At 49.6% G+C, this 27,814-nt stretch overlaps 2 protein-coding genes across 6 annotated transcripts; one reads left to right on the top strand and one right to left on the bottom strand.

Annotated features, from left to right (window-relative positions):
- The first annotated feature begins 95 nt into the window (after positions 1-95).
- On the top strand, positions 96-23,531 carry LOC133475661 (bromodomain-containing protein 3-like). Of its 5 annotated transcripts, none has more exons than XM_061768859.1 (13): positions 96-251; positions 7,946-8,212; positions 10,299-10,410; positions 10,493-10,630; positions 12,736-12,886; positions 13,010-13,167; positions 13,390-13,458; positions 15,480-15,899; positions 17,000-17,128; positions 18,062-18,244; positions 18,358-18,590; positions 20,736-21,055; positions 22,109-23,531. In XM_061768859.1, the coding sequence occupies exons 2-13, from the start codon at positions 8,121-8,123 to the stop codon at positions 22,225-22,227; spliced, it is 2,124 nt and encodes a 707-aa protein (XP_061624843.1). In that variant the 5' UTR covers positions 96-251; positions 7,946-8,120; the 3' UTR covers positions 22,228-23,531. The 5 variants fall into 5 exon arrangements, with proteins under 5 accessions (XP_061624843.1, XP_061624842.1, XP_061624845.1 ...); XM_061768858.1 differs by having other exon boundaries at positions 18,062-18,268; XM_061768861.1 differs by lacking the exon at positions 13,390-13,458.
- On the bottom strand, positions 22,163-27,711 carry LOC133475691 (putative uncharacterized protein BRD3OS). The gene is made up of 3 exons (XM_061768927.1): positions 25,392-27,711; positions 25,176-25,256; positions 22,163-22,223 (listed from the first exon to the last, which is right to left on the bottom strand). Exon 1 carries the CDS (start codon positions 26,443-26,445, stop codon positions 26,143-26,145), a length of 303 nt encoding a protein of 100 aa, XP_061624911.1. The 5' UTR covers positions 26,446-27,711; the 3' UTR covers positions 22,163-22,223; positions 25,176-25,256; positions 25,392-26,142.
- Positions 27,712-27,814: the final 103 nt, after the last annotated feature.

Raw genomic sequence — 27,814 nt, 5'->3', positions numbered from 1 at the left:
GCGTTCACGGAGCGCCTCGTCCTCCAATCACAAATCCCGATACCGCGGATAGCGCTCGGGCCAATCGCGGCGCCTCGGCTACACGGACAGCCAATCGGGACACAACAACAGCGATGACGCGACTAGTCACTACGGCTGCGCGTAAAGCGGACAGCTGATAACTCATCTATTATGCTACTTGGCTAAATTGAAATCATCTCGCAAAGTGAGCGGAGGCCGCCGTTGGACTCTCCGGAGGACCGAAGCCCAAAGTAAACACGTCCGCGCGCACCGTGGCGGTGGGGTCGGCGGCCGGTCGGGCTCGGCCCGGCCGCAAAGTGTCGCTGCGTGTCGGGGAGGCTGTCCTGCCTTGGCCGCTCGCTCGGCGCCTTCAGACAAAGCTCAGCTAACATGCTAACGTGCTAATTAGCACAGCCAGCGGCGAACACAAGATGAGATGTTCGATTTCACGGCCAGCTGGATCCGCGTGTGTTCGTCTGTTAACAAGCAGTCGCATGCGCTTCTAAAAGCGAATTCCACGTCCGAGCGACGTGCTTAAAATCGAAGCTTTTTGCCCGTGCTAGCTGCTACTTGGCTCGTCGGCTTGCCCGCCATCTTTTTGCTTTTTGCGTTTTGCTTTTGCAGCGTCGCTTCGCTGGCTTGCGAGCAAATGTGGAGCCCCGCGAGCCGCTTTCATCGTGGGGCCACGTTTGCGCTGACGTCGGCGGCCCGAAAGGGCTTCGTGTGCGAGGCGAGGCGGCCGGCGGGCTCGTTGCGGGGATTTGCGGAGTTTGTCGGCCGTTAGCTTGTGCGTTAGCCGCCGCCGCCGCCGCCGTCGCCGTCGTCGTCAGCATGCAACAACTGCAAATGGGCAGCCAGCGTCAAGCCTTGACCACAGGCTAGTTGACTTTTGCTTTGGCTTTTCCGCACGCTTTCATTTTGGACACCTTGTTTCGCTTCCGGGGGTGACAAACACAAACTGTTGATGCTGCCATCAAAGGCAACATTTTCTTTTCTCTTAACTGCACTATTTGTTTTACCATCTTGAAAAATACTTTTTTTTTTTTTTTTTCTTTTTTTTTCTTTTTTATAATAAAAACAGTGCAGTCGTTACATGTACACTTAAAAGTCACCCAGGGCTTTTTGTGCAATTAAAATGAGATGTTGTTTAGCATGACGCCAAGTCAAGATTGTACTTCCAGCTTGCAATTGAACACAACCGGCAGAAAAGCATAGCAAGCTTTTGTGTGTGGTATTTAATGTCAGCTCGCACGATGGGAGTTTTGTCTCTTGAGTAGACACGGGGGTCGCTACCACATTCGGACGGGATGATAACAGTGAGCTGAAATATTGTACTTTCACGGTATCACAGTGCCGCAATTACAGCTTTCAAATGTATTATTCGGAAATGTTTGGGTCAAGAACTCCCCCACCGAACGTGCTCCAGAAGTACACTAGTAAATGTAAACAGAAAATGTCGTCCAACAGTAAGTTGGTATTTCTGAGCAAATGAGGAGCTGCTCCTGTCACTTGAGAGCGGAAACGAGCCGACTGATGTTAGCCGGTGTTAGCCCTGCTCTTTCTTTGATGACTCCAAAAAAATCGGCTCGTACAGGTGATAAAAAGTTTCCGCGGTTTTGAATTTGGGACTTCGCGAAAGCTGGCCCGCGCCGCCTCCTGAGTACCAGAATGTACTCAATTGTGTGTACTATTTTACTTGAGTATTAGTCAACTACTTGTGCTAGAGTATAGTGGAGTATTAGTGTTAGAAGACTTTTTGTGTGCAAAATGAAAAGTTTTAAGCGTTGTCTGGCGACTTTTAGCTCGTGGTCAAGTACGACGGGAAGAAAAGCACGCTTGTGTGCTTCTGACTTGATCGCTGTGTTGCACTTGCATCGGCTTGGATTATGCGAGTCTGTCTGCTGAGTGCTAGCGTGCACTTATTTCTCGTGATTGGGGAGTCGCGAATGACTGCGATCGCGCTCATTCCTTCCTCCCTAATCACTACAAAAGGATTTTTAGTGGACATTTGAAGAACTATCAAAGTCAGCATTTTGACACGCTGTCATTTTTGAGAAACTTCTCATGTTGCTATTAAGAGTGGACAAGAATTTCCTTGGGTACTCGCGTACAAGAATGTAATGTTACCTCTCAGTGACGAGACTACATTGTTTCACAGCCTCTGTTGCATCAAGGTTCACATTTTAATTGTCACAGCGTGCCACCAGGCAGCAATGTCCCAAAAGTATAAAACCCAGAAATAATGATGATCTCTGCTCAATTTACTCACAAATGTGAAAGGTGGGCCTTTTTAATTGAACATTTTGCCACAATTCTGTAGGATGAATACGCGGCTGCCATCTAGTGGAAGAACACTGAATTGTTCTGCCTGCCACTATACGTCGGTGGCATAGATTTGCCCTAAATCATCCCGTACTCAAGGCCTAGTGTGTTAGATGTAGGATTGCAACTACAGGTGCAATAATGAATCGATGAATCAGCAACTAGCCGATGATGAAATTCACTATGTTGATACTCAATTCATTGGTTTGACATGTTTTTCAACTTCACATTTATCCAAATGCTGAGATTTCAGCCTCTCAACAGGAAATCGGCTCCCATTTCGGTCGTCGTCCTCCGTGACAGCAGACAGATTACGTTCGTGTATACTTTTTGCCGATTTTCTGACGGATGTTACGGCCCAAATCGGTAATCTGAATCATCATCAAATAATGTTTGTGCATTGTCTGCACTGTCAATTTGAAATAGTCTCCTGTTTTTGAATAAAGGGATAGAAGTTAAAATGTTTTTCATCGTTTGTCGATTAATTGAAAAAAATAATCAACAGACTAATCCATAATTAAAATGATTTCGTTGCACCTCGGGCGGCACGATTATGACCAAAATGACAATCGTGATTATTTTGATGATAAGGTCATCAGGATCATGAATCAGTTCTTCATTATGTTAGGGAAAGCATCTTTTTTTTATTTTTTTTAATTGCACTGCTTTCAAACAAACGGTATTTAAACAGGGCTGCACGGTGCCTCACTTGTGAGGTTGCAGGTTCAAATTGGGCCTCACATCCAAGTGTGAAGGCGCCGTTGTTTCGGTGTGCCCCGCGATTGGCTGGCGACCAGTGCAGGGTGTGCCCCGCCTCTCGCCCGCAGTCGGATGGGATTGGCGACGGCGCGCCCGCCGTCCGAGTGAGGAGAACGCTACGGAAAATGGGTGGATGGAGGGATTATGGAAACAGTTTGGATGGCAAAAAGAATAAATGACAAAAAAGTGAGCCCATAATTGAAACTTTACAAAGAGCTAATTGAATAAATATGTGCTTCCAGAATGTAATAAGGAAGTCCAAACAACGGACGTTATTCCCTTTCCCTCCTCTCTAATTTTGGCTCTCATCAGCCCACAGAGTGACTTTTGCCAGCGAGCGCTCGCTTATTTAGGCATTGATATGCGACATGTAAATAAGCTTTGCTCTAATTGGTTCGCTCATGACGAGCTATTGACGATACGTTGTCGGCCGGGCCTCGCGTTCTTTCCCTTGGCCGGGGGGCGCGGGGCGCTCTTATCATCGTCGTGAAGCGGAATTCGTTTAGCGTCGGATTGTCGGCCCGCAACTCTCAGGGGAGGCGCGATGTGTCACGTGGGGGAAGTCAAAGAGAGGACGTTGTGAAAGTGTTCCGTCACGACGACGTCACCAGCTTCAGCATTAGAAGTCGACTTTAGTGTTCTCGAAAAACACAACACGTGTGCTTTTATATACAGTGTTCCCTCACTCGATCGCGGTTCACCTATCGTGGATTCAGTGTTTTGCTGAATTGATTTTTTTTATTTTTTAAATATTCATATTGCACATAATTTGCCATTTTGTGGTATTTTGGATGTTTGCTGTGTTTTTTGGGGTGGTAAAATAATGTGCTTCCTAGCCTAAAACATCAAAACTGCAAAAACAAAAAAAACCAAAAAAAGATTCAACCACACGACTACAATATACATGGTGTACAATACTACTGTCAATTACTGTATGTTTTTGTTTAAGAGTATAGAAAGTGACGAGTATGGTAGAGGTTAATCGGCGTGTGGAAGATTAATAAGAGTCTGGGGAAGTTCATCCATCTTTAAAATGTGTATAAATAATCCCCCCAAATATTTGATGAGTACTAAGTGTACTTCACTTATTGCACGAGTGGTCCAGAACGTAACCCCTGCGATAAACCAAGGATTCATGTAGTGTAGTTTAGTGTACTGTAAGGGAAATTTCATCGGGATTTCGATTTTGGCTTCTCACGAACATAAAAACGTTAGAATTGAACAAAAACAATGACTGTGCAGCAAGCGCGGGTTGTTCCAAGTTCCTGCGTTGTAAACGCACCCTGCCAGGTGGAGTTTACTGTCTAACTAAACGCATAAGAAAATGAATTGCGCACATTGTATATTTAAATACAAGACACAGATGGTTTTAGACATCGCCAGTTTATGCTAACAGTCAATGGAAACAAGCTAGCTAACAGCTCATTGGAGGGATTAAAAAAAATAAACAATACAAATAGACAGACAATATAACAATACTCACAGGCATATATTCGTCCTAATCTGTAAAAAAAAAAACGAGTTTTAATTTACTACTTTTTTTTTTCTTGCTTGCTGCATGCATCGCACCACACTGCCCCCTAGAGGCCAAAGCACACACAGCAGGAACAGCAGATACAGTCCTGGCTATGTATAAAAAATGTTTCCCCCTGACTGTCTGAAATCAGACAAAAGTGTTCCTGTTTTAGGTCAATTAGGATTACCAACATTATTTTTTATTTGCTAATACTGTACATAGTAGACTTTACACCGATCCGATCGGTATCGGCCGATAATTAGCATTTTACGCTGATCGGCGTTGTCGTCATTCGCCGATTGATCGGCTCCACAAAAGACATTGACTCCGCGTCGCCGTCGTGTACACTATATTTGAATTCGACTTGAATTCAAGGCTCGCTTGAGGTACGTTCACGCACTTTTAATACGATACGGCTCGCGAGCGGGCAACAAAGCGTAATGTAGCCTAGCAAGCTAGTGCTAGCATGAACGGTTGGACCTAAACATGCCGCTTCGATGTGGGTGAATTAATTTAATTACAATAAAGTAATTTAATGACAGCAAGTTAGCACCCATTATTTCTGCCATGTTGGTTTGACCTGACTGATTAGCATAGATGACTTGACAATATATTTTGTATATACAATAAATGAACGAGTCATTTGAATAGACGCATTGCTCCACCTTGTGATCGATTCTCGTTTTGTTTTTTAACTCTGTGATCGGCCCCAAAATCCTGATCGTGTAAAGCCTCGTTAGTATATAGTCGACAATACAGGCACCCCAGGTGAGCCAAGTGTTTTTTTAGCCTCGGCTGTAGTTATTGTTTTTTATTTCTATTTTTAAGTATATTATTTGACTTGTTACGAAATTAGTTTCTGGTCATATTATTATTATTATTATTATTATTATATTGTTAAGTTATATTTAAAGTTGAGTTTTGTCAGTCAAATACGAATTCAATGAATAATTATTCGTTGTGATTTCAATATAAATCCAAAGTCATTGTGATTATTAAAATGTAATTAGAATTGGAATTGGCCAGCCCTATGCAGTGTATTTGCATGACTTGTGGCAGGTGCACAGGGAGCTGGCTGGCTCCAAACCCAGAAAGGCACTCCCAGCAGTGTGTGAAAGTTTATTTTACGAAACCATCCTCTGTGAAATGGAAGCCGTTTGTTTCTCAACTGGTTTGTGAGTTTGGCAGGTGATGCAAAGTTTCAGCTTTGAGCAAGACGCAACCAAGTTGTCACTCAGATGATTTTGGAACCGCTAAGTGGGGGCAGCTACTTGAATAATTACAAACTTTCTCCAAATCTGATCGGGTCGTTTTGCAAGCCTTCTGCGTTTATCGTCTTTTGCATTTAATTGACGAAGCGCGTAGATGTTAAACTTCGACCGGGTCGAAGCAGAGCAAATGTATTTATATTGTGCATTTCATACACGATGTGCTTTACACGATTCAAAGCCTTTCGAGAAAAATAAAATAAAAAGAGGGTACAGTGCAAGAACGATCATTTAAAAGCGGAAATGCTCTGAAAAGCATGTGAGGAAAAAACCTGGACTTAAAGACATTGACACCTGGGCTGACCTGACTTTGGTCGGCTACTTATTCCATTTGCGTGCAGCATAGCAGCTAAAAACTGCTTCCCCCCCCCGACTCCCTTTTCTCCGTTATCTGATCTGAGTCTGCAGATCTCGGAGCCCTGCTGGGTTTATAATCCACTAGCATGCCCTTCAGGTATTAAGGGCCTAAACCATTAGTGATTTGTAGAGGAGCAGCACAACTTTGAAGTCTATTCTAAAGCTAAATGCGAGCCAGTGTAGACACATTAGAACTGGAGTAATGTGTTCTGGTCTGAACCCGAGCTGCAGCTCTTTTGCGGGATTCCAGTCAGAAGACTGTTACAATAGTCAAGTCTACTTGCGATAAAAGCATGGATGAGCTTCTCCTGGTTTGCTTGGCACATGCAAGCCTTCACTCTGGAATTGTTCTTCAGCTGCTAGAAGGCTGTTTTCGTGATTGATTTGATATGACTGCGCCGAGATTTCGGACTTGGTCTTTGGTTTTTAGCGAGAGTGACTCCAGGTAGTTACTAACAGCAATCCTCTTTTCTTTATATGATCTCAGTTTTGTCGTGGTTGAAGAAAGTTTTGGCTCACCCAGTTATTTACACCTCATTTAGCTGCGATCATCTGGAGACATATAACTGTGTCATCTGCACCGCTATGATAGTCAACATTGCGGTTATGAAGAATTTGACCCAAGGGTAGCATATACAGACTCAACTGGAGTCCGAGGACACACGAGCTCACGCTCATTTGGACCTCTATCCATCCATCCATTTTCTGCTGCGCTTCTCCTCACGCGGGTCGCGGGCGTGCCGGAGCCTATCCCAGCTATCATCGGCCAGGAGGCGGGGTACGCCCTCAACCGGTCGCCAGCCAATCGCAGGGCACATACAAACAAAGAACCGTTTGCACTCACAGTCACACCTAGGGGCAATTTAGAGTCTTCAATGAACCTCGCACGCATGTTTTTGGGAATGCGGGAGGAAAGCGGCGTGCCCGGAGAAAAGCCACGCAGGCAAGGGGACAACATGCAAACTCCACACGGGCGGGGCCGGGGATCGAACCCGGGTCCTCGGAACTGAGAGGCGGACGCCCATTTGGACCTCTATTATGTATAAAACAGTTGGGGGCTGGGGGGGGGGGGAATGGATTGTGTGGCCATGCGACCTTTTTAATGAAGACTTAAGCATGTGTTCGCCCCTTGGCGGTTGGCTGACTACTGGACGAGAAAATGCTTGATCAGATATGTAGCGGCGCCGGCATTTGAAGTGTAAATGTTGCAGACGATCGGGTTCATTGAGTCATGATATTCAAATTGGATGAATTGTGCAGCTAGGACGACAGAAAACTGGGAGTAGTTACTGGCGAGGCTGACGTTTGGACGATTTGGCTCATTTACACACGCTCTCGAAACGAACGATCGATTAGCATCCAATAAGCCATTCTCAACACCGCTCATCCCGTTCAGGGTCGCGGGGGGGCCGGAGCCCGGCCCGGCCCGGCCCGGCCCGGCCGACTACCCCTGAACGGGTCGCGGGGAGGCACATAGAGACGGACGAGCGCCTGGACCCGCATTTACAGCGTCACTGAGTGGGAACTGAACCCACGCCGCCCGCATCAAAGTCAGGCGAATGTACCGCGACGCCATCGGCGACTAGCCGTGCATTCGTTCGGTCGTAACCAAGTCGTGTTCTGTTGAGTGAACCCGAGAGTCGGATGTCACTTTTTCCCCAAATAACGGCAAAAGTGTTATGACGTGATCGCTAACGTGCATCGTTTTATGTGCGTTTGCCAGGTCGTACGATGGGAGTTTGTCTCCTGGAGGGAAACGTCCAGCTGAAGAAGCGACGCAACTGACGCGCACACGCACGCACCCTCGTAACACAGAGGGCCTTTTTCCAATTTCCACCTCGCGGTCAGACGCTGCCTTCCCACGCCGCATTAGCGCGTCGCCGCCGCCGTCGGCCACCATGTCGGACGCCCCCGAGGCTGCCCCGCCCAGCCCCCCCGCCCTCAGCAACCCGCTGCCGCCCGAGGTCACCAACCCGACCAAGCCCGGCAGGTAAGCGAGCGCCGATGGGCCCGCGTCTCGTCTCGTGTAGACGCCCCTGCGACCACAGGAAGTGACCGCGTGGTCACAATGGCTTCCTGTGAGCGACCGCGTGGCCACAGCAAGTGGGGATGTCGCCGTCCAACTTTTCCACTTCCGATCCAATGCCGATATTGCAGCCTTGAATTTTGGCCGATATCAGCAATCATCGTACATAATTGACTCATTTTGTCGTATTGAATGTGAGAAAACGCGTCAGGAAGTTCTTTTACTCGGAGAATAATACTCAGTAACAGTAAGTGACCCGTTTATTCTTAAACAATAGGTTACATAAAGTAACTTTAATAATAGTAAAATAAATGCATTCGGAAAACCTGAAAAATAACCAATGACACAATGTATATTTAGATTGCAACATAACCACTGGTTAACTTAAACATAAGCATAGTCTACATTTGATTAGATTTCAATAAAAAGACATTTGAAAAATAATCTCAAATATTCAATGCAAATGATACCTTTAAAGCATGACATAAAGTTGCTTGCTACTATGTTAGCATCTTAGCAAGCTGCTGTTGTGATCACGCGGTGCCGGAGCCCCGCACGGAACGGACCTCTTGTATAAGAGCGGCCAGACCCAGTCCCATCCGATACTACTTTTTTTTTTTGCTGACATCGGACCGATTTCCGATCTCAAAAGATCACCAGGAAGACGTTTGTGTGTGTGTGTGCGTGCGTGTCGCGTCTCCAGGGTGAACAATCGTCTCCCGTGGGTGTGTCAGCTGACATTTTGTATTCGCTGGGGGTGTAAGGATTTGTTTGAGCAACGATTCGATTCTTAGCACGATCGGTGGGTGCCGATTCAAGCACGATATTGGTTCGTTTCGAAGATCCGAAATGATTCAGCGGCTGCAAATCGGTTTGCCACAAATTCATCCCAAAAACACAACTGCATACCGGACTGTCGGTGACATTTCTCAATTTCTCTTCTTTCTTCTTAGGGAATCGAGTCAAAACTAATTCTGCTCATTAAATAGAGAGATTTTCCCGATGTATTTGTATTGCTTTGCTATAAAACAAAGTGGAACAGCAAGTTGGTTATTGATATGATTTTAGTCGTTGGGCCATTTCATTGGCGTTAGAATGATTTGGCTTGGAGGAATGTCTCCACTGTAAGGAGTCCCGAGGTGGACCCAAAAGCTTTGAGGATTCCTCTTCAAAACCACCAAATACTAATGAGTGTCGTTTTACAAATCTTTTGGGAAGAATGCTAATAATACACCAGCGAGGGGCTAAATGATGAGCAAAGCTGCTCTTTGCCTGAAACGGCGTCCAGTGGTCGGCGTTGTTGCTCGTCCACACAAAGTTCCCCGCTCCTCGCGCCGTCCTCTCGCTCTTTCGAAAGCTACAAATGTGTCTTCGGCGGCATTTTCACACGACGACCACGTTCGCAACACTTCACGCTCATCTGGTGAGCGATGTGCTGATCACGAACACGTCTCTTCTCGACGTTAGCGGCTAGGGAGGTAAGCTAAGCTCGCGAGCCCGAAAGGCCTCAAAATGCACGACGTGCGCTGCGAGACGCACACGCGCATCGTCATTGATAAGTTCTCGCTCGCCGCCTTCTCATCTGCCGTCCGCCAGACAGACGGACATCACCAAAAGTGCTTTAAAAACAACACGCACGCACGCGTCCGGCGGTGTCATTATGGGGTGGCGTGACGAGACGTGCGGTGTAGAACGGGACACGAGGAAGAAAAGAGACCAAGAAGTGGCGTTGTAAAGGGAAGTCAAAGGAATTGCCGGCGTGTATTTCTTGGAAATACACACACGCACGCACACGCGCGCGCCTACCTAAAAAAAATCTGCCCTGCGTTCATTCCTAGTATTGATACAATCGATTAATTACCTTTTCAACGATTTAAATCGATATATTTTCTTCCGCAAGGCTAACTTATATACATATAAATCGATACTTGGATATAACAAATGAATCGTTACACCGCTAGTATTTGTTATTAGCTGACTTGTTGGCATGATTGGTGATTGAGTGTGTCTGGAGGAAGACCGATCACCTGAGCCGTTGCTGCGTTCGTAGGAAGACGAACCAGCTGCAGTACATGCAGAACGTGGTGGTGAAGACGTTGTGGAAGCACCAGTTCGCGTGGCCGTTCTACCAGCCCGTGGACGCCATCAAGCTGTGCCTGGCGGTGAGTCGCGCTCGGGCGCCGCGGCGACCGGGAGCGCGAGGGGCTAGGCTAAGTGTGTTCTCGTGTGCGTGCCTGCGTGCAGGACTACCATAAGGTGATCAAGAACCCCATGGACATGGGCACCATCAAAAAGCGTCTGGAGAACAACTACTACTGGAGCGCCAGTGAGGCCATGCAGGACTTCAACACCATGTTCACCAACTGCTATATCTACAACAAGGTGCGCGCTACCACACCAAACGCGCACGTTGGCCACTCCACCACTGGGGCCGGGCGTTGTTCAGAACTTTAGGCTGCCATTCGATTCTTCTTTGAAATGTTCTGATACCGATTCGGGAAGAAGTACAAATACACAAATAACTGGGTCCGTACTTTTGATGCCATGTAGAAATATGTAATGTCATAACACGTTTGAAGCAATAAAACATCTGACAAATGTGCACATAACCTAATATATGGAGTACAAAAGTAAAACATATTGTCAGTTGCTTATAAACACTGAAAAGGTCAATTGCATGTCAACTTAAATTGTACTTCCTCTTCAAAATTGTAATAACTTATTTGTTCATATGGCATACAAAAGTCGAAAGCTGTAAGTGTACATCAACAATCTTTCTTTACTTCTTAGCGTTACTATTATTATTTGTGAAGTTGCACGTTTGCGGCGTTGTGAGACAAGCCGATAGCGAAACCCGGCGGTTCATTTATTGCGTCTGTCAAGACGTTGGCCACATTGCTCAACATCCATTTTCCAGCGCTTCTCCGAGGTGGGGTCGCGGGGGCAGGGACGCCCAGACTTCCCTTCATCCAGCCGGCCGAAAGACGTAGTTACCTCTTCGGCGTGACCTGGGTCGTCCCCGGAACACCTCACCCGGGAGGCGCGGTGTTCGTTATGGACGATCCGTGATGAGCGCAGAAGTCCAATAACGGAACAGCGCTCGGGTTCTGATCGGGGGGGCCGTTCCTCCCAATCGCGCCCTTCCAGGTCTCACTGTCGTTGCCCACGTGAGCATTGAGGTCCCCCGGCGGAACGATGGAGTCCCCAGCGGGAGCGCTCTCCGGCGACCCCCTCCGAGGACTCCAAAAAGGGTGGGTACTCTGAACTGCTGTTTGGCGCATAGGTACAAACAACAGTCAGGACCCGCCCCCCCGCCCGAAGGCGGAGGGAGGCTACCCTCTCGTCCGCCGGGGCGAACCCCGACGTACAGGCGTCGAGCAATAAGTATACCCGCACCCGCTCGGCGCCTCTCACCGTGGAAGAGAGTCCGACCCCTCTCGAGAGGACTTGTACCAGAGCCCAAGCTAAATATTAGACCTAAAAGTCCAAATAAATGTCGCTCCCTCCCAGTGTAGCGTCCGTGGAAGGCCGGAGTCTGCGCAACATCTGACAGCAACCCCCCACTCGTGGCAGTTACGTACGTCGAGGTCACTCGCTCTTTCTGTCGACTTCAATGACTCCGAAAGGGCCGCGTACACCTCCGGGACGGCCGCTTTTCCTGTTGGAATTGCGTATCGTGCTTGGAGTGTCTTTTGGATTTCCAGGGGAATCCAAAATGAGATTTCAAGGTAGAAGGCGCCGGCTGCACGCTGCTGCTGAGGCAGCCGCCGTTCGACGGGAACCGTGCGCACAGTGCCTCACAGTGGCCAGGAGGTGATACTGAATTGCGAAAAACAAATTGCAGCGCATGCATTGCGGAATCGAAAGCCTCCCTCGCCCAGCCTCCGCGCGTACGTGACGCCGGCGCATTGTGCCACATTAATGCCCGTGCGTCACAATCAAATAAACGGTTCCCCGAGGCAGAGAAAATTCCTCAGGCGTTTTTATACCGGAAGTACTCCAAATACCCGAGCGCTCGTTGCAGGTCTGGAGTGCGAGCCCTGCAAATAAGCAAGGCACCTTTTGCCTTCAGTGGAGCCTTTAAAAAAGGAAAAATAGCACTGAAAATTCTCCGTCGAAACCAAAAATGAGCAAACCGTGGCTGCAAGCCAAAAAAACAAGGGAAATGTATGGCATATATCACAATATGAAACAAAAGACCCGTTTTGTCTGTCTTGTATGTGGGACTCTTACTCTCACAGTTGAACATGCTATGGCTGCGAAGGACAAATAAAGCGTGTAGCCCGCGTGCTCAGCGTGCACGCTTTTTTTTTCACCAATTCTTTTGTCGTGTATTTCGTTGATTTTCTTGTCCTTTTTCCCCCCAAACACCGATATCTGCTCTCGACTGAAGTACTGAGTGTGTAAACCTTTGCCACCTGTCAACACCACACGTGAGTCGTCAGAGATCATAGTTGACCCGTTGTTGTTGCTATGTGCGCGTGCAGCCGACGGACGACATCGTGCTGATGGCGCAGGCGCTGGAGAAGATCTTCCTTCAGAAGGTGGCGCAGATGCCTCAGGAGGAAGTGGCGCTGCTCCCGCCCGCCCCCAAAGGCAAGAACAAGAGCAAACAGCTTCCTGCTGCGCCCACCACAGGTACGTGCCCCCCGACCCCCCGCCACCGACCTCTGCTCTTGGCACAGCAATTAAAAATTAAATACTGAAATGACTTCGTTTTTACTCAAGGACGAATTGTTATTGTTGTTGTTTGCGTGTCAGTGAGTCAGCAGGCGGAGTCTTCGGTGTCGCCCCCCGCCTCCTACCCCTCCCCCTCCCAGACGGCCGTTATTTCCGCCACGCCCACAAATGTCCAGGCCACGCCCCCCGCGCAGCAGCCGCCGGCCGCCATGATGCCGTCCGCGCAGCCCGTGGTCAAGGTAAGCGCGTCTGAGCCAACTCCGAATGTTCCTTGCCCTCAAAAATGCTAAATCAAGTCTGTTTGGGGATGAACTTAAAGGTGTCGGGTTTTCTATGTAAGATCACGACAGCGGCACAAACGGGCATCGTGACGACGTTACCCAGAATTCAACACCGGTCGGGCAAACGGACGAGGGCAGAACAATAGTGAGACAAGTCTCGATATTTGTCAAATTGTGCAGGGACACCCGGCGAGGGAACGCAAAAAGGGCGCACGACAGGATGCGGGAAATGAGCGAGGCAGCGGCGCGGTGGGTGTCTCGGCACCTGTGAGAACCTGCGAGTCCGTCCGTGTCCGTGTGACCGCGACTTGTCCCAGTGCAAGCAATTCAAGCCGACGGCGTGTCCATGGAACCTATTAGTGAAGAAACACCCAAGCGATGTACGGAGGGGCGGGCGGGGGCGGCCCCCTGCCCGACCGTTCCCAAAGGGACGGACGGGTGTTCCTGCCTTTCTGTCGGTCGACGCAGAAGGACCCCCGCTGCGCAGTTGTCGAGTGGCGACACTTAACCCCGCGTTGCCCACGAGCGACCGCGGTCGGACGTTCGGGGCCGTAGGCGCAGAATGGCAGCCGCCCTTCCGTCAGACTGCAGCGACGCTAGGAGCTTAGCACCACCAGTTGTGAATGAATAATGCATGAAATTGTAAAATGTCTCGAAAAGCGCTATATACAGTGGCGTGAAAAAGGGTTTGCGCTCGTCTCATGCATTCTTCCCGCATGCAAAGCAGAGGAAATTGGTCAAAAGAGGCCCTTTCCGTGAATCGTGGAGCTCCGGCTTTTTTCCTACTCCTTGAACGCTGGCGGTACTTGATGAGACCAGAAAAAAACCTCCGCCGCTTCTGCTGTTTATACGCAACTGTACGTTTACTCCGTTACGGTGATTTAAATGTCGCTCGCTACTTTGATTGATCAATTATTGCTTATCAACTATATTTCGCGCGGGCGACGACGACTTCGACTTCCGCATCGGGCGCTGTTTGCGCCAATCCAATTGAAGCGCTCGTGACTTTTAAGTCTCGTTCACCAGTCGAACGACACAAGAAAGTCACGTGACACGACATCGTGTATTGGGCCCCGCTGATCGGCAACGGCGCGCTACTCTCGTTTACATTTCGCCGAACAAAAGCAACAACTTTCATGTATTGTCGTATGTATTTCAGCTCGCTTGTGTTGTTGTAGTTTTGACTGTGCGTACACACACACACAGCAACGTCAGAATTTGCATATTCATATTGACTTTTTTTTATTGATGTGGTTAAAGAAAATCAGAAGTTACTCCGTACTTGAGTAATAATTTCACTGTATACTTTTTACCGTTACTACTTTTGACTTTTGACTTGAGTCACATTACAGCATCCTCACTGGAGCCCAATGTTCGGCTTGTCGGCCCACCTCTGGAGCGGGCGCCCCCTTACTTTGTTGCTCATCAGATCAGCCGGCGTCGTATGCGTTGCGCCGAGGTGCCGCCGAGCGCACGTAACATCGGCGACGAGAGCTGATCCGCTCGTACGGCTTTTGTTAATTAGGAAACGCGGCTCCAACGATCTCATTAGTTGAAATGTATTAAGCGACGGAGCGATGTTAGAGATTTTGTCACAACGCAGAATGAACTCACTTCAAATTCAGAAATGGCCAATCGAAGCAGAAAAATATTGTACTCGATATTTGGGATTAGCCTTAGAAGTTGGAAATGATTGGAGTCAATTGTTTTCCAGAATGAGAGCGCGTAAAGAGGAGGAAGCTACTATTCATGTGGCACAGCTTGAAGCTGGCATCGGGCGCAGGCGGAGATGGGCCTGCCGCAAGTTGGAGGCCCAAACTAAAAAAGCAAAGAAATCAGGCAAACTTCATTTGAATCTTAAATTTGGACTTGAGTTTTTCTGCATGAAGATTTTGTGTTCCTTATTGCCGTCCGTCTTCAGAGTCTTCCAGATGGCTTCATTTATGTTCAAGTCAAGAAAGGTTTCTGAGGGGGCCCGGAGGATGCCCCCAGGCCCCGCCTACAATCTTCTTCTTGTTGTTGTTGTTTTTCACGCCTTTGGTGTTTGCATGTATGACTACAAGTGAAATGCGTTATTCTGATGATTATTATTCATATTATTAAGGGTGCAAAAGATTTCAACTCATTTCGATACGGTGGTTTAGTTGTACTTGAGTGGGGGCGCGCTGACCATTGGCATGTGCTCCACTGCCAATGGTCAGAACGTGCCCGAATTTCAGCCAGGAAAACTCCCGCGTGAGATGCTAAAAGCCTGTTCGGTGTGCCAACAGAAAAAGGGCGTCAAGCGGAAAGCCGACACCACCACGCCCACCACGTCGGCCATCTCGGCGGGCCGCGCCGACTCGCCCACGGCGCAGGACATCAAACCGGCAAAGCTGGCCTCGGCCCGCCGCGAAGCCGCCGCCCGGCCCGCCAAAGCGCGGCGGGAGACGGGCGAAGATGCGGCGGCCGGCGATGCGGGGGGCGGAGGGGGCGCGGCGCCGGCCATCGGCGGCGGGGCGGGCGGCGGCAGGAAGGCGGGCAAGCCGGGCGAACAGATGAAGCACTGCGACGCCATCCTGAAGGAGATGCTGTCCAAAAAGCACGCCGCCTACGCTTGGCCCTTCTACAAGCCCGTCGACGCCGAGGCCCTGGAGCTGCACGACTACCACGACATCATCAAACACCCCATGGACCTCAGCACCGTCAGGGTAAACGGCGTTCGGACTTTCAAAGCCAAAGAAATTCCACTTTCGCGCTCAGTTGATCGATTTGTGTGACAGCATCTCATACAAGGAAGTGCGCCACTCCCGTGTTTATAGACAAATTCCTGGACAACCACTGTATTATGTTTGAGGATCCCGGTCCGATATCGCCACACGCTCGAGGCGGCGCCCGCTGAAACACGTGAGAGACGATTCGTCGGCCGCAAAAGACCAGCGTCGTTGCGCGGCGGCCGAGTCGATCGATCGACAAATAGGTTCGAGCCCTCGTACGTGCCGCGTCGTCGTGCTTGATAGAAATGCGTTCACTTAGCTTGCTGACACTTTATATATTGCGAAAGTTTTGGAATCCTTCAAAGGCCAGTTTGGTGAGGAAACAACCATTTCCTTCATTTGACTTCACCAAAGCTGCCACCTTTGCCACGTTTCTCCCCTACGTGATCCGAAATGTTGCCGCTTAGGGACCCGGTGGGCGCACGCTGACGTAACGTTTATTTATGCTTTTGTTATTGTGTCACCATCGTAATAAAGGAGCCACAAATTTGACGGCAGTTCGAATTAGCACGGAGTAGCGTCGGCTACCGTCAATCTCTCGGGTTTTGCGTTTTTGGCGGGGAGACGACGACACGTCTCGGGTGCTCGCTCGGGCACGACGTCGTTATGCGACGTTTGCCGTTTTCTGCCTCAAACGTTCATTTGTACCCGCGCCACTCGGCCGCCGCCGACCCGGGGCGCCTTGGCAAATGCACACCACGGCGCGTCGTCGGAGGTCGGTCGGAGCGCAGCGCTCGGGCCGTACGTAAATTCAAAGAAAGGGAGCACGCGCTCGCTCTCGGAGTAAGAGTTCGGACGTCGGCTTGAATATATCCGAACGTACCCCGAGCTTCCGTTTTGCCGCCGCCCGGGCCTCCTTTTGTCGACATTGAAGAGTGCAATTACGCGATCCCGTAGAAGTAGTGACGCGTGAGATGGAATGATGAAGATCAGGCTTTTTTGTTTCAATGATTCCTGATTTCAATTTGGATTTGGCTTCTGCGCCGTCCACCTCGAAAGCTGCAAAGTGCCGCATGAGTTTTGTTTCGTTTCAGAAAAAGATGGACAAAGGCGAGTACTGCGACCCTCAGAGCTTCGCCACTGACGTCAGGTTAATGTTCTCCAACTGCTACAAGTACAACCCCCCCGACCACGAGGTGGTGGCCATGGCGCGCAAGCTGCAGGTACGAACGCCGCCGCACGACACTCTTTAAACGCTCAACCGTTTACCTTCGAGGAAAAGAAAGACTACAATAGAGACGAGGCCCTGTTCTTTGTTTGTCGCTCGCAGTGGACGTTTACTGTAAAACCGACACAAAACAAAAGACAAGTCAACATTGTATTTTTAAACACCCAAATGAATGCGAAATGCTTCAGACTGGCTAAAGGAAATGAGCGAAGATGTTAAGGTCATTGTAAACCATCAAACAACTGCTGCGTTAAAGCACACAGAGCGCCAATCAAAACAAACACGGTGCACAACGGTATACCCGCGAGCAAATATTCAATTATTGCGGCGTCGTAGTAAACATCGTTAGCTCGTTCAATGGAACCTACCACTGCTAGTTGGAACCAGTTGTAATCCATAACAGGTGGTTTGGATAGAGGAAAGCCGGAAACAGCCAAACAAACAGCAAAAAACCAAAAACGCGGTAAATTCTTAGCCGACTCGCCCGGCGGCCTCAAGCGACGTCGTCGCTCAGCGGCTAAAGCTAAAGCTGGTTAACGGCCGGCCGAACGTCCTCGTTCACCGACTTCCGCGTCGCTTCGTAGGCCGGGCCCGTCTTTCAAGACAAGTACACGTTCGTACATGACGCCGTACATCAAGTCGTGTTCAATATGTGGATGGCGATCTCAAGTGGGCACCTCACGTGCGTATCTCGGTATTCGTTAAGCTTTCAAATGTATAGCGACGATAAAATGAAGATTTGGTGGCGCGGAAGCCCCGACCGGAATGAGGGATTAGCGCATGGCGAACGATGAGCTGCGATGCGGCAGCGCAACATTGTATGTAATAATAACCAAAATATGCTAGTTGGCGTTATTATCCTTGTGAAAGTCCCCATCGAAGCGGGCTCGTAGCCGCCGTTGGGCTGACGGCCGCCGTCTGCCGCCAGGACGTGTTCGAGATGCGCTTCGCCAAGATCCCGGACGAAGGCGTGGAGGCGTCGGTTCCGTCCACGACGCCATTGGTTAGTAAAAGCACGGCCTCGTCCGACAGCAGCAACAACTCCTCCTCAGACGAGTCGTCTGACTCGGAGGAGGAGCGCGCCACGCGATTGGCTGAGCTACAGGAGCAGGTTGGTGCTGCCGGCCAATCCCAGGTCAAGAACATTCTACTTTTCTCCTCCTCGAGCTAGCGCACGTTTGGGTCCGCTTCCCGTTTGGGACGCTAACGAGCTTTTCCCTCCAGCTGAAGGCGGTGCACGAACAGCTGGCCGTCCTGTCGCAGGCGCCCGTCAGCAAGCCCAAGAAGAAGAAGGAGAAGAAGGACAAGGACAAGAAGAAGGACAAAGCCGACAAGGCCGCCGCCAAGGCCAAGCCCGACGACGACAAGAAGCCCAAGGCCGCCGCCCAGCAGCCCAAGACAGCCAATCAGAAGAAGGCGCCGGCGCGCAAGGCCAACAGCACCGTCACCGCCGCCAGGTGAGCTCTTTGGCTAGAATGTCTGGAATAATGAGGCATGAGGAACGCAGTTAGTCGGTCAGTCATCGTTCCCTACGCAATCACTACGCAAGGTTTTTCCTAACGGACATTTTAGGAACTATCGAGGTCCAATCCAAACAGACAGCGTTTGGACAGACGGTCACTTTTGGCAAATCTTTGTCACGTTGCTATTAGTGCTGTCCTTTTATACAGTAAGGGAGGGAGGAGACAGGAAGGCTGCCCTTTGTCACCGATTCTGTTCCTAACTTTCATGGACAGAATTTCGAGGCGTAGCGGGGGTCCGGTTTGGTGGCCTCAGTATTGCATCTCTGCTTTTCGCAGACGATGTGGTTCCGTTGGCTTCATCGAGCCGTGATCTCCGACTCTCACCGGAGCCGTTCGCAGCAGAGTGTGAAGCGGCCGCGATGAAAATCAGCCCCTCCGAATCCGAGACCGTGGTCCTCGGTCGGAAAAGGGTGGAGAGCCCTCTCCGGGACGTGTATGAGATCCTGCCCCGAGCGGAGGAGTTCAAGTATCTCGGGGAAGAATGAGATCGGCGCGGCGTCCGCAGTGATGCGGACTTCGTATCGGTCCGTTGCGGTGAAGAAGGAGCAAAGCCGAAAGGCGAAGCTCTCGATTTACCGGTCGATCTACGTTCCTACCCTCACCTAAGAACGAGATCCCGGATACGAGCGGCCGAACTGAGTTTCCTGCGCAGGGTGTCCGGGCTCTCCCTTAGAGAGAGAGGGCGAGAAGCTCGGTCATCCGGGAGGATCTCAGAGTAGAGCCGCTGCTCCTCCGCATCGAGAGGAGCCGGATGAGGTGGCTCGGGCATCTGATTAGGATCACCCCGGCGAGGTGTTCCGGGCACGTCCCACTGGGAGGAGACCCCGGGGAAGACCCAGGACACGCGGGAGAGACTAAGTCTCCCGGCTGGCCTCGGAACGCCTTGGGATTCCCCTGCAAGAGCTGGAGGAAGTGGCTGGGGAGAGGGAAGTCTGGGCGTCCCTGCTCAAGCGACTGCCCCCGCGACCCGACCTCGGATAAGCGGAAGAAAATGAATGGCTGGTTTGGTGGCATAACTCTTCCACGCAATAACTGCATCAAGCCTGCGACCGATCGACTTGACCAGACTGTTGCATTCTTCATTTGAAATGCTTTTCCAAGGCCTTTCTTGACTGCAGCCTCTTCTCTTTGGGTTCTTCTTTGTTTCTGGGGGTTTCTCCCTTCAGTCTTGTCTTCAGGATGTAAAATGCATGCTCTATTGAGTTGAGGTCCGGTGATTGACTTGCTCAGTCTAAGACCTTCCACCTTTCCCCCCCCCGCCCCCGATGAAGTCCTTTGTTGTGTTTTGGGTCATAGTCTTGTTGCACGATGAAGCTTCTCCCGATGAGTTTGGATGCATTTTTCTGTCAATTGCCAGACAAAAGGGTTTTGTAGACTTCCGAATTCATTCCGCTGCCCCGAACATCATGAGTTCATCATCAGTCAAGACGAGCGAGCCCGAGCCGTGACATGACCGCCACCGTGCTTCACAGATGAGCTTGTGTGTTTTCTTCCGCCATACTTTGGCCTTTCCATCACTAGAGGTTGCTCGTGGTTGATCTTGGTCTCATCAGTCTATAAAACTTTGGCGCAAACCTTTTGCGACTCATCTCTGTACTTCTTTGCAAAATCCAATCTGGCCTTCCGATTCGTTTTGCCGATGAGCGCTTTGCGTCTTGTGCTACGGCCTGTCTAGTTCTTCTCTCCGAGTCGTCTTTGAAGCGTGGATTGTGGTACCTTCACCCCTGCCCTGTGGAGGTCGGCAAACCATTTTGTCTGGCAATGTACAGAAAAAAATGCATCGAAGCTTTTCATCATGCAACGAGACAATGATACAACAAGTCTTGATGCGAAGAAGCTGGTCGCCGGTATCCAATTGGAAATAAAACCTTCCTCATGTTAGCTATCGAATACTTAGCATCGCTGTATCCGTTTCTCTCGGAGGTCGTTACTTCTTCCTACTTCTTCTTATTCGCCCTTCAAGTTGTTCTAAAGTCTTTTTGCTTTGCCTCAGTAGACTTGCAACCACAGAGAGAAAAGTCACATTGTCTGAAACTAGTGAAAAAGGCCCAAGTAGTAGTGACCCACTCCGTCCCCCAGACAAGCCAAGAAGGGCGCCAAAGCGGCGGGGGGCGCCTCGGCCAACGGCGACGACGGCGGCGGCGGCGGCGGGGGTGAGGAGTCGTCCTCTCTCCCCATGTCGTACGACGAGAAACGCCAGCTGAGTCTGGACATCAACCGGCTGCCCGGAGAGAAGCTGGGCCGCGTGGTACACATCATCCAGTCCCGGGAACCTTCCCTGAGGGACTCCAACCCCGACGAGATTGAGATCGACTTCGAGACCCTCAAGCCGTCCACGCTCCGAGAACTCGAGCGCTACGTCAAGTCCTGCCTGCAGAAGAAGCAGAGGAAACTCATGCGTGAGTCGCACGTGCACAAACACGCACACGACACGACACGGCAGTCCGCCTCCGCCCCTTCCTGCAACGAGCTACTTAGACGAGGCGGCTGAGGGAACTTGACTTGATGACTTGGGCTAACCTGACCCGGACTGGCTACCTTGTAACTACATGACTAGCTGTCGTAGACTAGGTGACTTGTAACTGGGTGTCAAGCACTAGGTGACCTTGTGACCAGGTCTCTTAGGCTCCGTTCACACCGCAGGGCGTGATGTCCAATTCCGATTTTTCGTCAGATCCGATCTTTTGATGTATTCGTTCCCATTCAAAAGCGTCCTGCTCCGTGACACGCGTGCGCACGGAGCAGGACGTGGCGCAAACGAGTTGACGGCCCCTCGCGTCGGTCTGGTCAAGACGCGTTTGTGGCGATTTCAAGGATTTTGTGCAAGCGCCGCCCACATTTTCTTCCATTTATCATTTGCGAGGCATCTTCTTTTGGCCGCCGACTCTTCTGTGCTCCTCCGTCCGTCGCCGTCGCTTTTGCGGCCTGTCTGTTTTGTCCAACAATTGTGACGTTTGTCGCCTTCGGATGACGTCGAAGTCGGATGAGCGTCCGTACTGCGCTCGTATCGGATGCGGTGACAAAATCGTTTTTTGGCGTTCCAAATGGGCCCAGCGAGGGGACGGAAATCGTTGTCGTCCGATCCGGGCGCGAGGGTCACGCAGCGCTTTGTGCGCTCAAATCCAGTCGCGACACAACATGTTCAAGCCGAAATTACAGACGACAAATGAATAGCGCTATACAGACTCCAGTATAAAAAATGAGTAACTTCACGACTGGCTGAACACTTAGCTGCTCAATAATACAGTGCATTTCGATAGAGGTAGACTTGGCACAATAGCTTCTTTATTTCGACGGAACTGAACTATTAAAACTGTCAAAGAAAAATGGTTGTCATTGTTCACATCACAAGGTTACAGTCAATCACAATATCCAATATTGTGGGGAGGGGGCTGCTGGGACTGGGTTACTCGGTGATGTCACTTAATGGTTTTGGGTTTTTTTCTTTCCAGAGAAGCAAGCCGGAGGCGGGGCCTCAGGCGGCGGGGCGAGTCGTTTGAGCGGCAGCTCGTCTTCCTCGTCCGACGACAGCTCCTCGACGGGAACGTCCTCGTCCTCGGACACAGACTGAACACACACACACACACACACACACACGTATATAAATATATAAATATATACACAAGTACACACACACACTGATGTATGTAAATAAGCTGACCTGTTTTTTTAGCATCTAGTCTTTGTTTTTTTTTTTGTTTTTTTTAATTTTGTTTTTTGTTTGTGGAGGAAATCAAAAACTGGGACGGATGACGCGTTTGACTTTTGCATCACGGCGGCCCGTCAGAAGATCAAAAAAAGAATCGGAAATATTTCACACGTCTTATCGACATGCCTGACGGAAGGTGCGTTCAGGGATAGCGGGACATCAGAGTGTTTCATTGAGAAACGGACTCTCGAACGCTTTCGGCCAATAAAAACCCTTTCTGACGTCGCCGGCCGGCCGAGCCCCGCCCCTTCCTTCAACCAACACTACTTCGCTCACTTCCTTCATGGACTCTGTACCACTTCCTGTCGGGAGCCCCGCCCCCTCCAAACGCTCTGGATCGAGGGGAGGGGAGGGAATGTTTTTAGCCTTTTAAATTTTTGCATTCTTAATCCATCGTTGTTTGGTCAGAACAACCCCAACCCTCACCCACCGCGGTGACATCGAGGACGACGTTTTCCGGTCGGTCGGGCCCGTACGGAATTATATCTGTGCTGTCACAATTACTGACACTGATGATGATGATTATTATTATTATTTTTTTTTTTATTACCATCAAATTATTCACTGCACTTTGCAGCTTCAGAAATTGAACATTCAGCTGCCAGTCGGGCGTCAAAGCGCCACTCGGGTCGCCCAGGACCAAAGCCGCCGTCTGACCGCAAAACGTGATCGGCTTGAGGTCGGGGGACGGCTTCGGCCTGGCGAGTCACCGGGACGAGACGATTTGATGCTGAATTTGTGAAGCTGAAAAGTACATTATTTTAATAGTAATCAAATTTGAGTCTTACTCAGATTCCGAATCCGACGGCACGGATGGACTTCCGTACGTGCCGGGCGGCTAGTGTGTGATGGGCGGCCGGGCGGGGGCGAGTTTGTTTTTAGTTGCTCTACTAGTTGATTTTGTATTTTACTAAGAAAAAGGAAAAGAGTGATTTGATGTGTATGCATGCACTCCGTCGGGCTGTACGTTGAGCACTGTATAGTAGCTTCCTGTATAGTAGCTTCTTGTCAAGTAGCTTCCTGTGTAGTCTCCGTGCTACACGCGTGTGCTACGCGCCAACACACGAGAAGAAGCCAGAAGAAGAAAAGTCATTTGGTGTAATTACTGATATGGGATCCTTATTTTCTGACTTCCTTTCTTTTCATAAATAAACACATGAAGTGACCTTTGCCTGGCTGTCTCCACCCTCATTCGCCTGCTCATAAATAACATAGCTAGGTCTGCGCATGAAATCAATATCGGTATCTTTCACGATAGAAAATCCTCGACAGAAAAGGGAGGCCTCGGGGCTCCATTTATCTCTCTTTTTGTCGGGCGAAGCTGGGACGAGACTTGAGCGCTACCCTCGGCCTCTCAACCTATCACGGCCCAACTAAGCAAATTTGGTTACATCATCTTTTGCAACCTAGAAATAACCTGTTGTGTAACGTGCACAGTAAAAAAAACAAGAAGGGAAGGTCACGTCACGAGTTAAAATACATAGCCAGATTCAGCCTTGCGTACGGCTCGTGATCCATTTTTCAGCCATACTGCACCACCCTAATAACAGCTTCGATTTCTGGAGTGCCTTTCGAGGAACCGAAGGACACCTAACATGTTCCGTATTTAGTACTTAAATGTTGACCTTATGACCTACGGGTGCCCCAACTCATTTTGTTTTGTGTGATTTTTTTTTTTTGCCTTGTGTTGAGAGCCACATTTTGGAAGTCTAGGTGCCACACTGCCACGTCTTTGAAATGTCAATTAAAACGTAGCAAAGGATGCATCGGAATGCCCGGCATGTGCGCAAGGAGACACGCAGTCGTAGATGCGCTCTGTCATTTATTGACTGAAACAGTCAAAACATGCAAATATAAACTGACAACACTCCCAAGGAACCGCTGTAGGCTGCAACTCAACGCCCAGATGATCACGCACACTGGGAATGTGTAGCGAGTACTATATACATTATCTACCCTATTATAGTACCCTTGAGTATGTTTTGGGGGGGGGACCCTAATTTTGGAAAAGACCCAAAATAGGGCTAGCCTCGCCACAAATAAAAGCAGGTTTTTATTATGAATAACTAATTCATACCTCTGTCCATTCTCCTAACTTGGGATGTGCGAGGAAAGCCACGCCGGTACGGGGAGAACACGCAAACGCCACACAGGTGAGGCCGGATTTGTGGAGTTTGCATGTTGTCCCCGTGCCTGCGTGGCCGCTTTCCTCCCGCATCCCCAAAACATGCGTGCGAGGTTCATTGAAGACACCGAGGTGTCCTGTTGTAAACTAGCATTTAGCTCGATTTAGCACATGTAGTTATGGCAATAAAAGCGCCCTCTTACTGCCAATGTTTTTTTTTAAACTGAAAATAACACCCACACCGCAAAAACACAAAATCCTCAAAACACATCACTTCAATTTTTAATTGTAAGCTCATTTCGACTTGAAATTTCAAGTGGACAAAAGATTTGTCAGAAAGTAAGTGTATTTTCTTTTTTACACTCCACTGGCTTTTTTTTTTTTTTTTTTTTTTTTTTTTTTAAGTAATGCGTCTAATTGTAATTAGTTTTGACTAGAAATACAATTTTCTTGGTAAGATTTTGAGTTTTTGCAGGGCATGTCAACTTTTTCTGCCCCATACTGTTAAGCAAAACATGTATGAACACGCCCTTGGCATATCTCGGCATAAAATCATTTCCTGTCGTATCAGATTCACTGGGCAAAAAGTCTTTGCTATTCAATTAGCTTGCTAGCTACTAGCTAGGCCGTCTGCAGCATTCCGAGCCCCGGCCAGTCAGTTACCCCCTCATTGGCGTCAACACACCTGGCAACGATGTGTGTGTAGCCCTTCTGACCCGAGATTGGAAGACTTGACGTGGCGGCCATGTTGGGATAGTCGATGTTCCTTCAAAAGCAATGCACGGACATCGAAATGAATGGCTGCACGCGTACACGACACTGCATACACTTTTCTTTGCCCCATCCCATTCCAGATACACATCCAGCTATCCTAATAAACATGCAATTGCATTACACTTACTCGCACCGACTCAACGAACGCACACCAGATCAACATAGGGTGCGTTGGGAAGTTCACTCCGGGCGCGCTCACCGCAACCCGGAACCTTCGGCAACTCAGAGCGTTGGTAGTGTGTGCGCGCCACTCGATAGAAGTAAAACTGACACATTCAATTCAATATGGCGGGCGTACTGACGCATCTCTAGCAATGGCCAACACGTTCCGTAGTAAAGTTGAAGAAAGCGGAGCACGCTCTGTCTCTGGGTGCCGGGGTGGGAACGTCGGACCCCAAACACTAGGCTGGAGCTAGGATTGGTCGACGGCTGCGTGACGTCACGACGGGCCAGAAAACAAGCGGACGAGAACTTCTGCGGTCTCTTCACCGCGGACGCTGAACCTTCACCGAGCTTATTGTTTGACTTTGTATTTTCGAATAAATCGTGAAGCTTTTCATCCGGCCTAATCATTGAAGTTCTACCTCGACCAGAATAAAAGAACCGGGAAAGAGAGGTTTGCACGACCGGCAGTTGTAACTTGTAACTCCTTTCTCAACGTCGACGTTTTTCGTCAATGGCAACGCGTGTGCGATCACATCCTAACATACGAAAAAGAAAACTCAGGCCAGGCAAGTTTTCAGGCCGGCTCAAGCAAACCTCTCTAGTGATTCGGGAGCAGGGAAGGGTGGATATTTGTTCCGTTCGGAATCAATTCTCCCTAGTCAGTACAAAGAGAGGTTTCGGAAGTAGCTCGGTCTAGTGGGCGCGTTGCGCCGCTACATGAGCGCGCACACCCGGGAGCGTCCCTGGTGCTCCTCCAGGCACCTCTTGTCGCGGACCACGACGGCGCTGTTCCCGTAGCTGCTGTACCAGGCCGACTGGCTGCGGCTGAGGTAGGAGGACGGACGCGGCGGAGCGGTGGCCGCCCGCTGCTGCTGCTGCTGCTGCCACACCAACAACGACGTGTCCAGGTAGCGCAGACGGGCGAACGACTCGGACAGCGCCTTGGAAGCCAGCGGGGCGGGGGCGGGGGCGGGGGCGGGGGCGGCCTCTCGCGCGGCACCACTTGGGGACGACATGGCAAAAAGTAGACGCTTCCGGAATGTTCAGCATCCGCTCACCTCCGCGAGGGGCCTCTGCAGCGTCACTTACCATGGCGACACGGCCAACTGGAGTGCGTTTGTTCAAAGAAAAAGCGCATTTTTAAAAACATCACAAAGTCCATTAATGGAGTCCCAAACAAACAAAAAAATAGTCCACTGGAGTCCAAATCCACATACGGGCTCGCTGTTAGCCGCCCAACTCACGGCTTGTGCTAACGGCTAACCAGCGACGACAGTCCAATCTTTTCAAGCACATGCTAGTTAGCTGCATCGGTGGTGGAATTCAACACCCACGGCCTGTAGCACATGCGCGCGCGGTTCAAAGTGGGCGAATTATGCGATCAATGCCACGCTTTAGCATCTTTGCTTGTCGTATTAGCGTTAACCGGCTAGTGCGCGTCCGCTTTGTGCTCCGGGTAGGAACAAACGAAGGTGAGCTCAAGGGTTCCGCCACCTCACGACAACCACGTTTCTCGTCTTTATAGTCTTAATTCATCCTTTCAATGGCTTTAACATATGAAATTATGAGTCAGTTATTCAAGGTAACGCAAACGTATTCATCAATGGATTTTCAACTTTTTTTTGGTACTGTTACAGCTCGTAAATTGCCTAAAAGAAAATCAGCATTCACACCAATGTTCTTCTTATTTTGTATCATTCTTCTTCTGGTTTGTTTTCTGACATTCTGACTTGGACGTATTCCCATGCATTTTCCTCTTTCCAAAACGACCCCAATTCCAATTGAACAGCCCCAAATTGCCCGTTCATTCCCAACGAGACGTTCTTCAAGACACATTCCACATTTTCCCACATTGTTCCCTCCCGCTTCCACATTTCTTGAGCGATTCCAATCAATATTTTCCCTCGTCACCCAACATTTTTCACCCTTTTCCACATGAAAATAGCCACATAATGATCTCACAACTGTGAGGTTGCGGGTTCAAATCCGGCCCGGCCTGCGTGCTTGGCTTTTCACCTCGCACGTTCCAAAAACACGCGCGCTCGGTTCATTGAATTGCCCGTAGGTGCCAATGATTGTTTGCCTACCTGCGACCCGTGATTGGCTGGCGACCGGTTCAGGGCGTAGGCCGCCTCTCGCCCGAAGTCGGCTGAGATGGGCGCCGGTATTTTTACATTTATATTTTCTCATTCATATTTTTAAATGTACTTATTTTTCCCTTCTTACTAGTTTTTAAATATATTGTTTCACGTAGTTGATTCTTTTGAATGATCAATCTCCTTCGTTTTTAAAAAAATCCTTTTTTTGTATATATTTTTGAGATGTATTGATTTGTATTTGATGTAGTCGCCGGGGGCGGGGCCAGACGTGACAGGCGACCGCAGC

The sequence above is a fragment of the Phyllopteryx taeniolatus genome, chromosome 3 (assembly GCF_024500385.1).
Source record: "Phyllopteryx taeniolatus isolate TA_2022b chromosome 3, UOR_Ptae_1.2, whole genome shotgun sequence".
Classification (NCBI taxonomy): Eukaryota; Metazoa; Chordata; class Actinopteri; order Syngnathiformes; family Syngnathidae; genus Phyllopteryx; species Phyllopteryx taeniolatus.
This window is presented reverse-complemented; position numbering and strand designations above follow the sequence as displayed.

Bases quoted from the DNA above. Each gene is read 5' to 3' on its own strand.
- LOC133475661 (XM_061768858.1), top strand. From the start codon at position 8,121: ATGTCGGACGCCCCCGAGGCTGCCCCGCCCAGCCCCCCCGCCCTCAGC. The intron at 13,168-13,389 runs GTAAGCGCGTCT...CAAATTGTGCAG, and splicing joins CCGCGCAGCCCGTGGTCAAG to GGACACCCGGCGAGGGAACG. The intron at 21,056-22,108 runs GTGAGTCGCACG...TTTTCTTTCCAG, and splicing joins GAAGCAGAGGAAACTCATGC to AGAAGCAAGCCGGAGGCGGG.
- LOC133475691 (XM_061768927.1), bottom strand. From the start codon at position 26,445: ATGTCGTCCCCAAGTGGTGCCGCGCGAGAGGCCGCCCCCGCCCCCGCC.